The sequence below is a fragment of the Carassius carassius genome, chromosome 5 (assembly GCF_963082965.1).
Source record: "Carassius carassius chromosome 5, fCarCar2.1, whole genome shotgun sequence".
Taxonomy (NCBI): domain Eukaryota; kingdom Metazoa; phylum Chordata; class Actinopteri; order Cypriniformes; family Cyprinidae; genus Carassius; species Carassius carassius.
This window is the reverse complement of record NC_081759.1, coordinates 30,783,426-30,796,273: the sequence shown is the minus strand read 5'-3', so window position 1 is coordinate 30,796,273 and position 12,848 is coordinate 30,783,426. Positions and strand designations below refer to the sequence as shown.

The 12,848-nt window shown below is 34.7% G+C and overlaps 1 protein-coding gene across 8 annotated transcripts in view; it reads right to left on the bottom strand.

Annotated features, from left to right (window-relative positions):
- Positions 1-12,848, bottom strand: part of dab2ipb (DAB2 interacting protein b) — a 110,545-nt gene that overhangs the window by 10,592 nt on the left and 87,105 nt on the right. For all 8 annotated transcript variants that reach the window (XM_059550563.1, XM_059550564.1, XM_059550567.1 and 5 more), the window contains 2 exons: positions 3,189-3,333; positions 1,120-1,264 (listed from right to left, as the gene is read on the bottom strand). In XM_059550563.1, the coding sequence (XP_059406546.1) occupies positions 1,120-1,264; positions 3,189-3,333 (290 nt within the window). The remainder of the gene's footprint in view (positions 1-1,119; positions 1,265-3,188; positions 3,334-12,848) is intronic.

Genomic DNA, 12,848 nt, shown 5'->3' with positions numbered 1-12,848 from the left:
TATCCTTTTTAGTGATTAAACTTTTATTTCACTTCTAAAATTAAAAATTTGGCTGTGTTTTGGTTTGTTTCCATTGTGTTGTTCTAATTTTGCTGTTTTATGACATGTTTCCATTGTGTCGCGGCTTATTTCCATTGTTTTGTGCTAATTTCGCTGTTGTGACTTGTATCTGTTGTGTTGCGACTTGTTTACGTTGTGTTGCAGCCTGTTTCTGTTGTGCCAATTATGTTGTGTTGTGTTTCCCTTGTGTTGGGCTAATTTTGTTGTGTTGTGGCTTGTTTTTGTTGTGTTTTGACTTGTTTCCATTGTGCTGTGCAAATTTTGTTGTGTTGCAGCTTGTTTCTGTTGTATTGTGGCTTGTTTCATCTGTTTGTGTTGTGCAAATTTTGTTGCGTTATGACTTGTTTCCTTTGTGTTGTGGCTTGTTTCCATTGTGTTGTGCTAATTTTGTTGTGTTGCAGCTTGTTTGCATTGTGTTGTGGCTTGTTTCCATTTCTGTTGTGCTAATTTCGTTGCATTACATCTTATTTCCTTTGCGTTGTGGCTTGTTTCCATTGTGTTGTGTCTGTTTCTGCTGTGTTGTGCTAATTCTGTTGTGTTGTGGCTTGTTTTCATTTTGTTGTGCAAATGTCATTGTGTTTTGGCTTGTTTCCATTGTGTTGTGCTAATTTTTTTGTGTTGAGGCTTGTTTGCATTGTGTTGTTCTAATTAGGCTGTTTTATGACTTGTTTCCACTGTTTTGGGGCTTATTTTGGTAGCACTTTATTTTACAGTCCTGTTCCTCATGTACATACTATGTACTTATTATAGTAATTACAATAACTATGTAATAACTAGATACTAACCCTAAACCTAACCTTACCCCATGTAGTTACCTTTTATTACCAGAACTTTCTTAAATAGTTACACTGAAAGTACACTATAAGTACAAGTACACATAATGTAAATTAAAGTGCAACCCATTGTGCAACCCATCGTTGTATTATGGCTTTGTTTTATTTTAAGAGAAACACCTGAGACAAAGTTGATAACTGAATAAGCAGCTATGAAACATCTGAGCAATAAAATGCATCACTGGTTCACATCAACAGACAGCTGTGAAGGGCACAGTGTAGTTACCGGTAAGACTCGATGATCTTGCAGAAAGCCAGCTCACAGCACATCCTGAGGTTGCTCTGATGTTCAGCTAGATCGCTAGATGAACATTTGGATGGATCCACCTCACAGTTCTCATCAGACTCATACAGAGCCTTTATAAACTCACCTATAGTGGACGAAAGAAAAATATATTAAAGACCCTGGTGTTTTTAAAATCATCCTGTGTTAAGTCTAGTTGTTTCAACATGAACAGCATTTTTTCAAGAAATCAAAAAAGAATGGTGTCATCTATCATTTAATCTTGAAATTATTCTGTATTTCGCACAAAAACGCTTGCATTCCTAAATGTCAGCAAGGCAACCTGCCGTACAACCCCCTGCCATTTTTCATTCAAACAAACTATCTCACACATATTAGCAAGAATGGAAGTCGCCACCCCAGAGCTCATCCCCATTCTAATCCCCTTCCACTATGAGGCAACCACTGAAAGTTCTTTAGTTATCTGACTCGGAACTAATGAGAGAAGTTGTCCTGGGAATATACAACAAACTTTTTGTTGATCCCAAACAAACAGCACAGCCAGATCTCTCTCCACAGAGACTCAGAACAGGCACTGGTCGATTTTTTCCCCCTCAGTTCTGTTGCGCATTAAAGCATCAGGGAAAAAACAAACTAGTGTAGCATAAACCAGGTGGTCGTCCAACTGATCTAGAATGGAAGTGGAGTCCTGTTAGAGACTAAAGAGACACTCAGTGGCCACATTTTTTATTGTTTTTGAAAGAAGTTTCTTATGCTCACCAAGACTGCATTTATTTAACCAGTTATACTGTATACTGTCAAACCGTTTTTTCCCCTGCTGTACCAAAACTATAGCGAACCGTGACATCAAAACCAAGGTACGTGTCGAACGTCATCTTTGTGTGCTGTTACACCCCTAATACAATGTAAAACAAGAGAAGTTTGAAAACTCATTCAAGACCACAAATACAAAACGAATCGCTAAAATAACCAGTATGTTAGGCTGCAGTAGTCAAAAGTCCACACCCAAACTCAAGTGTATATTAGTGCTTAGCATGATTACCTAAACAATCATCAAGAAAACACAGGACTTAACTTGCATTCACAGAATTTTTCATCAATCAAAAACTAATAACCATAAGATCAAAAGATCCTTATTTTTTAAATTTCATGTTTGGTTAAGCCATCATTTTTAATGGTAACCCGTGATCCAATCTGAAAATGAATTGAAATGTGTTTTTAAAGTCAAACAACTGAACAATAATACACTGTGAAAAGATTTTTCCAAGTACTCTATCTGTTGCTTTTGAGTAGATGTAGAACTAACAAAAGTAGATGAAATGGTCAAAAGGTTAGTCTCTCGTACATGTTAATGGTGTTTATGTAACTATGTGGTGAAATCCACTCTCTTTACTGTTGCTCTTTTGCTATGAAGTCTGAGGGACTAAGTCAGTCTTTATGAGTGAACCATTTAATAATTTAGCAGCACTTCACAAGTCATATTTATCTAAGAAAAACAACTATACATTATTCAGCACCAACAAATGGCTTCTTAAAGCAAATCTAAAGAGTGATTCACTCTCTTTGGTGTACTCACTCACATTCACATCTACACTCCCCCAAAGTCAATATTTATATACGGTGTGAAATTTGCACCATGTTTTTCGGTTCTGCAGATAAATTGCAAGTCCAGCGATTTACACATTATATTCCTAAAATACAGCTGTATTAATAAACACAAGCCTTATCGGACACAGAGTAAGCCAACAGTGAATGCGGTGGCCGGATGTGTGTGTAATGCATGTTTTGTTTGTGTGTGTTTTCACAGCTGTTTAATCTCATCTAAAATGAATACAGGGAACTTAGCACAAAATAAAATGTGGAAATATTTCTAATGTTTGTGCAGGACAGAAAGTTTGCACTGAAAAAAGTGTCTCCAATTTTAAGACTGCAGACTGAACACCAGTACATATTTATTTCATATAATTATTTTGATGGCAACTCAGACTTAACAAATAGTACAGACATTTTCAGAAAAATATATATATTGTGCACACACACAAAAATCTTACCCAGAGCATCTTGCAGATACTTCTGTCCGACTAGTTTGAGGTACTCCTCGATAGCTTTAGTGCCCAGCGTGTTCTCTCTGAAGATCAGGTGCTCATTCTCCCCGCATCGATCCACCTCCGACATCATCAGATCTGTCAGGAAGTCCTATAAAAAAATAAAAAATAAAAAAAACATTTTGATATGCGAGCACTATTAGTTAAAAAAACTAAAGAGAGCAGAGTAGATGGAGCGATTGTATAGAGGGTCTGTCATTGTAATCGAAGTGCTTGTGCTGCTGATGTCTGTCAGGACATGAAAGAAAAGAAAGAGACAAGTAAAGAGAGATGCTAGTGCTGAAGTGAAAGCTGCTTGATCAAAGCAATCTGGCAGGGAGCCTATCAAAACCAGCAAATGGGAGTTAGACAGAAAAATCTGTCAACTTGCTGTTGATATACGCACACACACACAGTCCAGAGTTCAGCCCAGCATCCCAAATACAATTCAGTGTGTGTGTGTGTGTGTCTCAGTCTCTATTTACAGTGGTGAGTCATGATTGGCTCCATGCAGACTGTGGCTGAAAGCCTTTTATCTATACAAAAAACGATCATTGTCTTATAATTCTCATTACAGAACATACTGTATGTCCTAATAATTAATGTAGCAAAACTCTCTTCTCGTTCACAAAAAAATTTTCCCTACACTAATCCTTATTTTTAGTCTCTCTCCTCTTATTTGATTTAGTGGAGACACTATTGTGAATATATTTGAAAATTTTTTTTGAGTCTGTTTGTATGATTTGACATGGAAATTTCAGTTAAAACATTACTGGATAACAAAACCTGTGAAAATACCCAGTCAAAGAGTGTCAAAAGGGCACAAAATAAAATGTAATTTGGGAGGGGAAAAAAAGTACATTTGACAGGGCCCTACTCTCATTATCTCTTCTTCTCTCAACCCAGTAATCATTCAGTTAAGTGGTTGAAATGATGACAAGAACAGAGGTCTGCACTGGAATTAAAAAAAAGCCTGGCACACAAGTGAGACCCTGCAACCTAAGCAGACACCTGCTGTCAAACCTTAACTCTAAACTTGAAGGCACTCATTCTCATTATTTTCTTCTCTATAGATCCATATGCTTGGATAAATTCATTCAGTACCAACAGCTTACACACAGAGCTTTGACTAAATAAGTTATGATTAAAGTTAAAGTCTTGGTTCATAACGTTTTTTTTTTTTTTTAAGAAATTTACCAAGAATATATAACGCTGATCAAAGTGACAGTAAAGACGTTTAAAATGTTACAAAAATGCTTTTTGAACTTGTGAACTGTATCACAGTTTCCAAAAAAAAAAAAAAAAAAAGCAGCAAAACTATTTTCTCTTCAACAGTAATAATGAGAAGAAAGGTTTCTTGAGCACCAAATCAGCATATTAGAAAGGTTTCTGAAGGATCATGTGACACTGAAGACTGGAATAATGGCTGATGAAAAATTTGCTTTATCATTATTGGAATAAATTTATTTAAACGTATATTAAAGTAGAAACTCTTATTCAAGTAATATTTCCTAATATTACTACTTTTACTGTTTTTTTTTGATCAAATAAATGCAGCCTTGGTAAGCAGCCTTTTTTTCCTTTTCTTTTTTTCAAGTATCAGACCTTCCATTCATATTAAATATGGATATTTATTTGGCCACCAATGTTTAAAATTTCAGCACTGGGTATTATTTTAAGACGTCGCTGAAAAGAGAGAATGTTTCAGCTTAGAGGAATCCAAAAAACGTGTTGACTCTAGATAATAGGGTATTATGTAAGTCAAAACAAAAGTATTTGTTTGGGATACAGGAGAAAAGGATTGTGGGTAGTGTGGCTGTAGACCTCAGAGCTTAAAAATCCTTCATGAGCACTGATGTGGGGAACGATCACCATGGTAACTGGACCGGAATATTTACAGGTTTTCCATGATTGTGGTAACCCTTATTTTAAAGTAGTGGCTCTAACATCATGCTTGTCCACCTGTCCTCATCCTCAAACTACTTTTACCTTATTTTACAATCATAAGTTTATCTATAAAAAGCTGATATTTATTTATGTTTTAAATGAGGTGTCATTTACAGATTGTGCATATAGATAATGCTGCAATTGACAGCTAATAATCTCACTCTCCAAAATAATAATAATAATAATAATAATAATAAATAAATAAAAATAATGCAAAATTCTGTTTTATGCAAAGTAATAAATATTTACGCCTGGAAAATTTTTACAAATTGCAGGTGTTGCCAAAAAGTTAATTTTGGATTCTGCATACAGACAAGCCTCAGTATTCAAGCATTTCCACATTTTAATAATTACAGGTATAATAACTGTCAAGTTGTAAATCATTATCAAGTTATAAGGTATGATCAGCAGAGTAAGGAGAAAAAAAAAATTTTAATCATTATTTTGTGGTATTTGGTGTAACAGAATATGCTGACATGCTCTAATGTTCAAAAAACTAATTATTTTTCAAATACTGTACATTTTTGTACATTGTAGGTCCTCTATGCCCTGCCTAGTTTTCTACAAAGTCCTTCCTTCCGACAAGCGCAGTCTGCTCTGATTGGGCAACTGACCCACTGCATTGTGATTGGCCGAACACTGCAAGCACTCGTCGGAAATGTAACACCCCTTTCCATAATCATAAGCTTCATCTTTCAAAATAAATGTAAAGACAGTCAATAATGCCTTAGTTTTACCATCAGTTCAAGCCCGAAGGGGGAACAGACTGGTGTGACAGACACAGTGATGAAGCTCGTATGTGTTTGCAGTACACAAGCCACGGACGGTTACGACAGCTGACTCCACTGTGTGACCTTGTCTCTCTCTCACACACACGTTCATGCGAGAACACCATTTTAGGGGGGAGTGGCAGGGGCTTAGCTTTGATAAAGAATATCCCTTTGGATTTGAGACTTTATCCTTTGCAACTTTACAGATCTTCTTTATGTACCAAGAGCTTGTAACACTCCAAAGATAAAAATTTAAACCGCATCATATGAACCCTTAAAGATATGAGACTAGTCACAGAGAGGGAGATCTCATAAGCCTTGAGATACTCCCCTTACACGCATACACAGTAGTGTGCACTATTAAGAAAAGGCCAAGAAAATTGTCCATTACTGTCAGAGTTAATCAGCGAGACTATAGCTCACCCTTAATCAGAACGAGATGAGAGAGAAACACAGGAAATGATAGAGACGGGATAGAGCGAGAAGACATTAAGCAAAGTAAGACATAAATCTAAATCTAAAATAGAAAGAAAAGCAGAAAAATAAAAATAAAATGGGTGCATAAAAATAGCGGTTGCACAGGAAAGCAAAACCATTACACTTGGGAACAGAGGCAAACAGAAAGATATGTACTGTAGCACACACAAAAAATTATAAATCGAGGATGGAGGGATTAAAAAGAGGGAGATAAAATCCCTCAGGTCTCACTGCATTCCCTGGAAGCAAAAACTAATAAAGAAGGAAGCATCTGACCGAGACAGCAATTTGTGTGCTCAGCTGAGGGAGAGAGAAAGAGAGGTTTTGCCTACTACACTGTCTGGACCGAACATCTCCACAAGGATAGTAAAACCTGAAATCCCCTACATTGTGTGAAGCAGCCAATGGCCCCCACTTGGAAAACAGCTTAATAAACAATGTTTTAATGAAAATGTGAAAATACAGAAGGTTTTGTGTCAGGGTTAAGTTCAGGGTTAGAAAATATCATAAGCTCTAAATAAAGACTGAAATGATAGATGGATGAATAGACAGACAGACAGAAAGACAATGAAGAATCTTTCAATGGTACCATAATAATGAGCATCGATTATATTAATATTTAACTTAAGTTCAAATTTAATTAAAAGTAACTTTAACTTAAAGAGTGTGCTTTTATTTTGTATAATAATAAAGTGAGGGCCCTTTTAAAGTGAATTCTTTATGTCTATCATCTATGGATGTCTGCGTATGTTTGTGTTTCAGGACAGCCGAATGAGACTTGCTATCAAAAGCCCTTAAATAAACCTTAAGGTCACTTAGACTTAGCGCACGCACGCACGCACGCACGCACACACACACACACACACACACACACACACACACACACACACACACACACACACACACACACACGCACACGCACACTTTCTCTCATTAATCTACAGACACTGGATGACTCATTCATTTCTGTAAAGATATTCCGAGGGAGTGAGCGACAATACAGACTAGGGGGAGTGAGAGAAACAGAGATTGTTGCAAAATAGCTACATCCTATACCTTTCGTCCATGGGGGGAAAAGAAAAAGAAAAAATATATATATTGTCAAATTTACTCACCTTTAAAATATCTTAACATACAGGTTTGGAACAACATGTGAGTGAGTAAATGATGAAAGAACTTTGGGTGAACTATACCTTTAAATATTTTAGAGCTGAACAAAACCTTTTTCACTTAATTACTAGGGATGTAATGATACTGGAATTCTGACTGATGCAGATAAGATAATTAAATGTAATAATTACTAATTAATTCAATAAAATAATTAGTTTAATAGCTGATTAACAGATTATATGCTTTCTTACTTGGTTATTCATAAATGTATTAATGTAAAGTAGCATTAATAAAGATTTGAATTTTTTTCTAGGAATTAAAGTCATTTTAAGCACAGATGCAGTAGTGTTGCTAACTTGTGATCTTAATGAGATTATAGGGTTACATTTATTGCTATCCCTCTATCTTAGTGCTAGATGATGGAACAAATTCATAATTAGCTTTACTTAATTGCAAATGTGAAATGTCCAAAGTGGGTTTACAAAGTGCATGGGTACCATTTAATCCCACGTGTTCCATGTGAGAATGGTTTTTCTCACCCACACACTCGAAATGGGCACTTAACACTGTCAGACACACAATAATTCAACATGACCTACTGAAAAACAAAAGGGAACGATCATTAAATGTCAAAGATGAATACCTTTCCTCCAATTTCATCATTACTTGGGTGTCATTCTCAGCACATTTTTCTTTTGATCTGAAGCCAAGCTGTAAACTGAAACGCTGGTTGTTATCTCGCTCCCTATCCATCTCAAAAACTAGAGGTCAGAGAAGGTCAGATGCTATTTAGCAGACAGACGGCAGGAGGGTCAAGCGAGAGAGCGAATGTTGTAATGTATGTGTGAGAGAAAGAGAAGTCAAATATCACAGAGCGCTGAATTAAGCTCTCAATCTACCCACACTCTATAACCTTGAGTTTTCTCTGTTGCATGTGTGCAAATATGTGCGCTTGAATCTGTTCAGCGCAGATGTGTGTGTTTGTGTGTGCACTCACGATCCTCAGTGAAATTTAGAAATGTTCTGCTAATGAAATGCAAGGCTGCGGGGCATCTTTATCCAGCGTGCTTTCTGAGATAAGACTGATTGTTGAGCTGTATGACTAAAGTGGGTCATAACAGACTTCATCGCTTCAAGGATCATACAACAATATGTACTCAATATTTACCTTCTTATGCTTGTTAAACAGTCTACAAACCATCAACACACTCTACCTAGAAAACAAAAAGGATGATTTGAGGTTTTATCTCACTTTAGTGATTGAAATTTAATGAGAAGAAATCAATTTAACTCTGTATTCTGTATCAATCCTATGTTTTGTATACCATATATCTTTAGGGCTGTCACAATCATGCCATTTTCCTGATAATTTATTCTTAGACAAATATTATTTATTATTATTGTGATTATTATGATTATTGACATAGTTGCTATGGTTAATGTTAACTGTAAACTAATATACACATTAAATAGTATTTTAAAATTGTTTTATTTTTTAATTATTTTAGATTTTATCATTAGAATTAGTGCTGTCTAGCGATTAATCCATAGTGATTAATTGCATCCAAAATAAAAGTTTTTGTTTACACTATGTGTGGTGAGTGTGTACTGTGTATATTTATTATGTATATATAAACACACACGCATACAGTATATATTTGGATAATATTTACATGTATTTACATATACATATATACTGTAATTTATATTATAAGTATATTTCTTATATAAACATTACATTTTTTCTTAAATATATACATGCATGTGTGTATTTATATATACATAGTAAATATACACAATACACACATATATTATGTAAGCAAAGATTAATCGCTTGGAAGCACTAATTAGAATATTTATATTAATTTTATTAATATTATTTTTTTTTAGGAAATTCTGTCACTTTTATATATCTGCCAAATTCCCATCCCCCATAATCATGTGATTATGCAATGACTGCTACAGGCCTATGTTTTGTATTGTCAAGTCAATATCTGCATACTGGGTCTCAAAAATTGCAGTCCATGGGATTATCTCTTTCCAGGAATAATCACATGTTGCAATCAGGCACAGAAATGACATCACCTTTACATCATATCACGAAAACCGATTAATACTTTGTCTAACCTCAAACTCTTGAGATGCATGAAAAAGTGTTATAGTGTGTGTGCATGGAAAGCCCGCTGAAGTGGATGTCACATCTACAGGGAAGCACGACTTCTGTAATAGCTGTCAGGGCAATGTGCTGCTTCAGACCAGAAATGACATCCTTTCAGAGCCAGCCTGCCTTAAAGTGCAGCCAAGCGAGATAGAGAGGGAGAGAATGGCAGAGCATGAGTCTTAGACAAGATAAGGAGATAGAGAGGTGATGGAGAGAGAAAGGCAGGATGGAGAGAAAACAAGAAAAAGAAAGGGTGATGGATGAGGAGAGGAAAGATAAGGGGGCTGAAGGAAAATGCAGATAATGACTCTCGTCTCGAGTCTCTAAGGTAATGATGGAAGATGCCGGTTGAGCTGTTGCTTTGCCACAATCCAATATATACATCAATGTGTATATGTAGTTCCAGACATTACCATTCAAAAGTCTGGGGTCAGTAAGATTTTTGCCCCCTAAGAAATTAATACTTTTATTTAGTAAGTATGCATTAAATTGATTAATAGTGATAAAAAGGTCATTTATGTTACAAAAGATTTCAGTTTCAAGTAAATACTGTTCTTTATATAATAATAATAATTAATCAGAGACCACTAAAAATCAGTGTGTGCAAAAATATTTAGTAGCGCAGCTGTTCTTGAGCACCAAATCAGCATATTAGAATGATTTGATTTGACTGAAGACTGGAGTAATGGCTTTGCTTCACAGAAATAAATTACATTCTAAAATACCGTATTTTCCGGACTATAAGTCGCACTTTTTTTCATAGTTTGGCTGGTCCTGCGACTTATAGTCAGGTGCGACTTATTTATCAAAATGAATTTGACATGAACCGAGAGAAATGAACCAAGAGAAAACATTACCTTCTCCAGCCCTCTCGCGGCTGTAGACGGTAATGTTTTCTCTTGGTTCTTGGTTCTAAATAAATGCGACTTATAGTCCAGTGCGACTTATATATGTTTTTTCCTCATCATGACGTATTTTTGGACTGATGCGACTTATACTCAGGTGTGACTTATAGTCCAAAAAATACGGTATATTAAAATATAAAACAGTTATTTTAAATTGTAATAATACTTCACAATATTTTTTGTGAAAAAGACACAATGTTTTTACTATAATTTTGATCAAGTGCAAACATGGCGAGCATAAAAGCCTTTTCAAAAACATTTTTAAAATCTTAATTACACCAAACTTTTTAACAGAATTTAATATATTTACATTTGTATACTTACATAGAAATATATGATGTTTACTTAAGTACACAAATTTCTCTAGTAAGACAAAAAATAATATGCACTCACATTTTAAGGTGGCAAGAAAGTTACTTTTCAAAAACAATATCTAGCTGATGAAATATTTCAAAAGCATTGCTAGAACAATTGTCAGAATTTTAAAACATTTTCCGAGGTTTCCATGACTGTCGGAAGAGCGAGATAGAAGAAGTGAGCAAGATTGAATTCTCCCCAATTGACTGTATACAGTATTTCATCTTCTTTCACATTTTATTCAGTGGTGGAGAAAAAAGGAATACAAGATAAAAATCACACCCCATGAAACTCGAGCAAGTGATAAATGAGTGTTATTGTGTCCTCTTGGGCTTGTGGTCTCTATGGGATATCGTTTCTCTATATTTTACATCATGAGCAAACTGGCCTCAGGTTCAGTCAAGGGACCATATCTACTGATAGAAAAGTCTAATGCCTGTACTGCAACAGTGAGAGACGTCAAATTTAACAGTTGTCAAGATTCCATCAGATTATTCTTCTCTGTGAATCCATCACTGTAGGCTCAGTACACCGGTTTGGAACAACAGGAGGGTGAATAAATGATGACAAAATGCTCATTTTTGGGTGAACTATCCTTTTAAGTTCTATCCTTGCTCACCAAGGCTACTGTACATTTATTTAACAGTGACAGCTTGACGGTTTTCTATTTTAATGTATTTTAAAATGCAATTTATTCCTGGAATGGCAAAGCTGCCAGTCTTCTTTAGAGCCATTCTTAATACCAAAGTTTAAACTTTATTTAACTTTTAAAAAATTTGTCTCAACACTAATACTTAACAGGGAATTAATGACTAAATAAAAGTGTTTCAAAATCATTGTGAAATTCAATATTCAATGCTTCCTAATTTTATTTTGATGGTACTTTAAGTATATATCAGGTTCTGCTCAGGAGCTGCTTTCCATTTGGACCAAATTCAACTCTAAATCAGAAAGAATACATAAATTGTACATAAAATACATAAATTGTCAATTGTGTCTCATAACAGGCATCTGTATGTGAACTATCCTTTTAAGTCAGAACTACGGTTAGGCAATATAGCTAAAATATCTTGATGTTTTTCAGCATTTTGGAGATATTCAATCGAAATAGTCATTTTTAAAAAGTGTTGACTGGTGACTGAAAGTCATGACTGGTTTACCACACATAATTTTCATTAACTGGTATATATACCAACCCCAGTAAAAATGTAAAAGATTTAAAATGCATTTATTTTATAAGTGTAGTTCAAGTCTATTAACATATTTACTGACATAGCTTGACACTTGCTGATATAAAAATTGTAATTAAACTTTATTTGGAGTAGTACTTATGCACAATGCACATTGCTTAATATTAAGCCTAAAATATATTTTAACGTCACTAATGACGAGGATTGTATGATCTTGAAATATTTTGCATATAAAGTATACCTAAAGTATACTTGCAATAGTTCTACTTTAGCACAGTAAAATATACTTAAGTATATCTTTAGTTGGACTTCAACACTACTTCCGCACAGTTAAAGTGCATTAAGTACAAAATCAGTTGAGCAGACTTTAAATACACCAGTTTAGCATACTAAAAGTACAATTGCAGGGTCTTTTTATTAAGAACATAATATGTAAATGTATTTGCAGTATACTTAGTATGAAATGTATTTTAAATACATTTTAGTATATTTATTTTCACTAGGGAATATATCAACAACTTGTACTACTTATAATACAACATTTTACAGAAATATTTAAAATTTCTTAAGAAATCTTTTGCTCATCAAGGCTACTGTACATTTATTTAACAGTGACAGCTTGACGGTTTTCTATTTTAATGTATTTTAAAATGCAATTTATTCCTGGAATGGCAAAGCTGCCAGTCTGCTTTAGAGCCATTTTTAATACC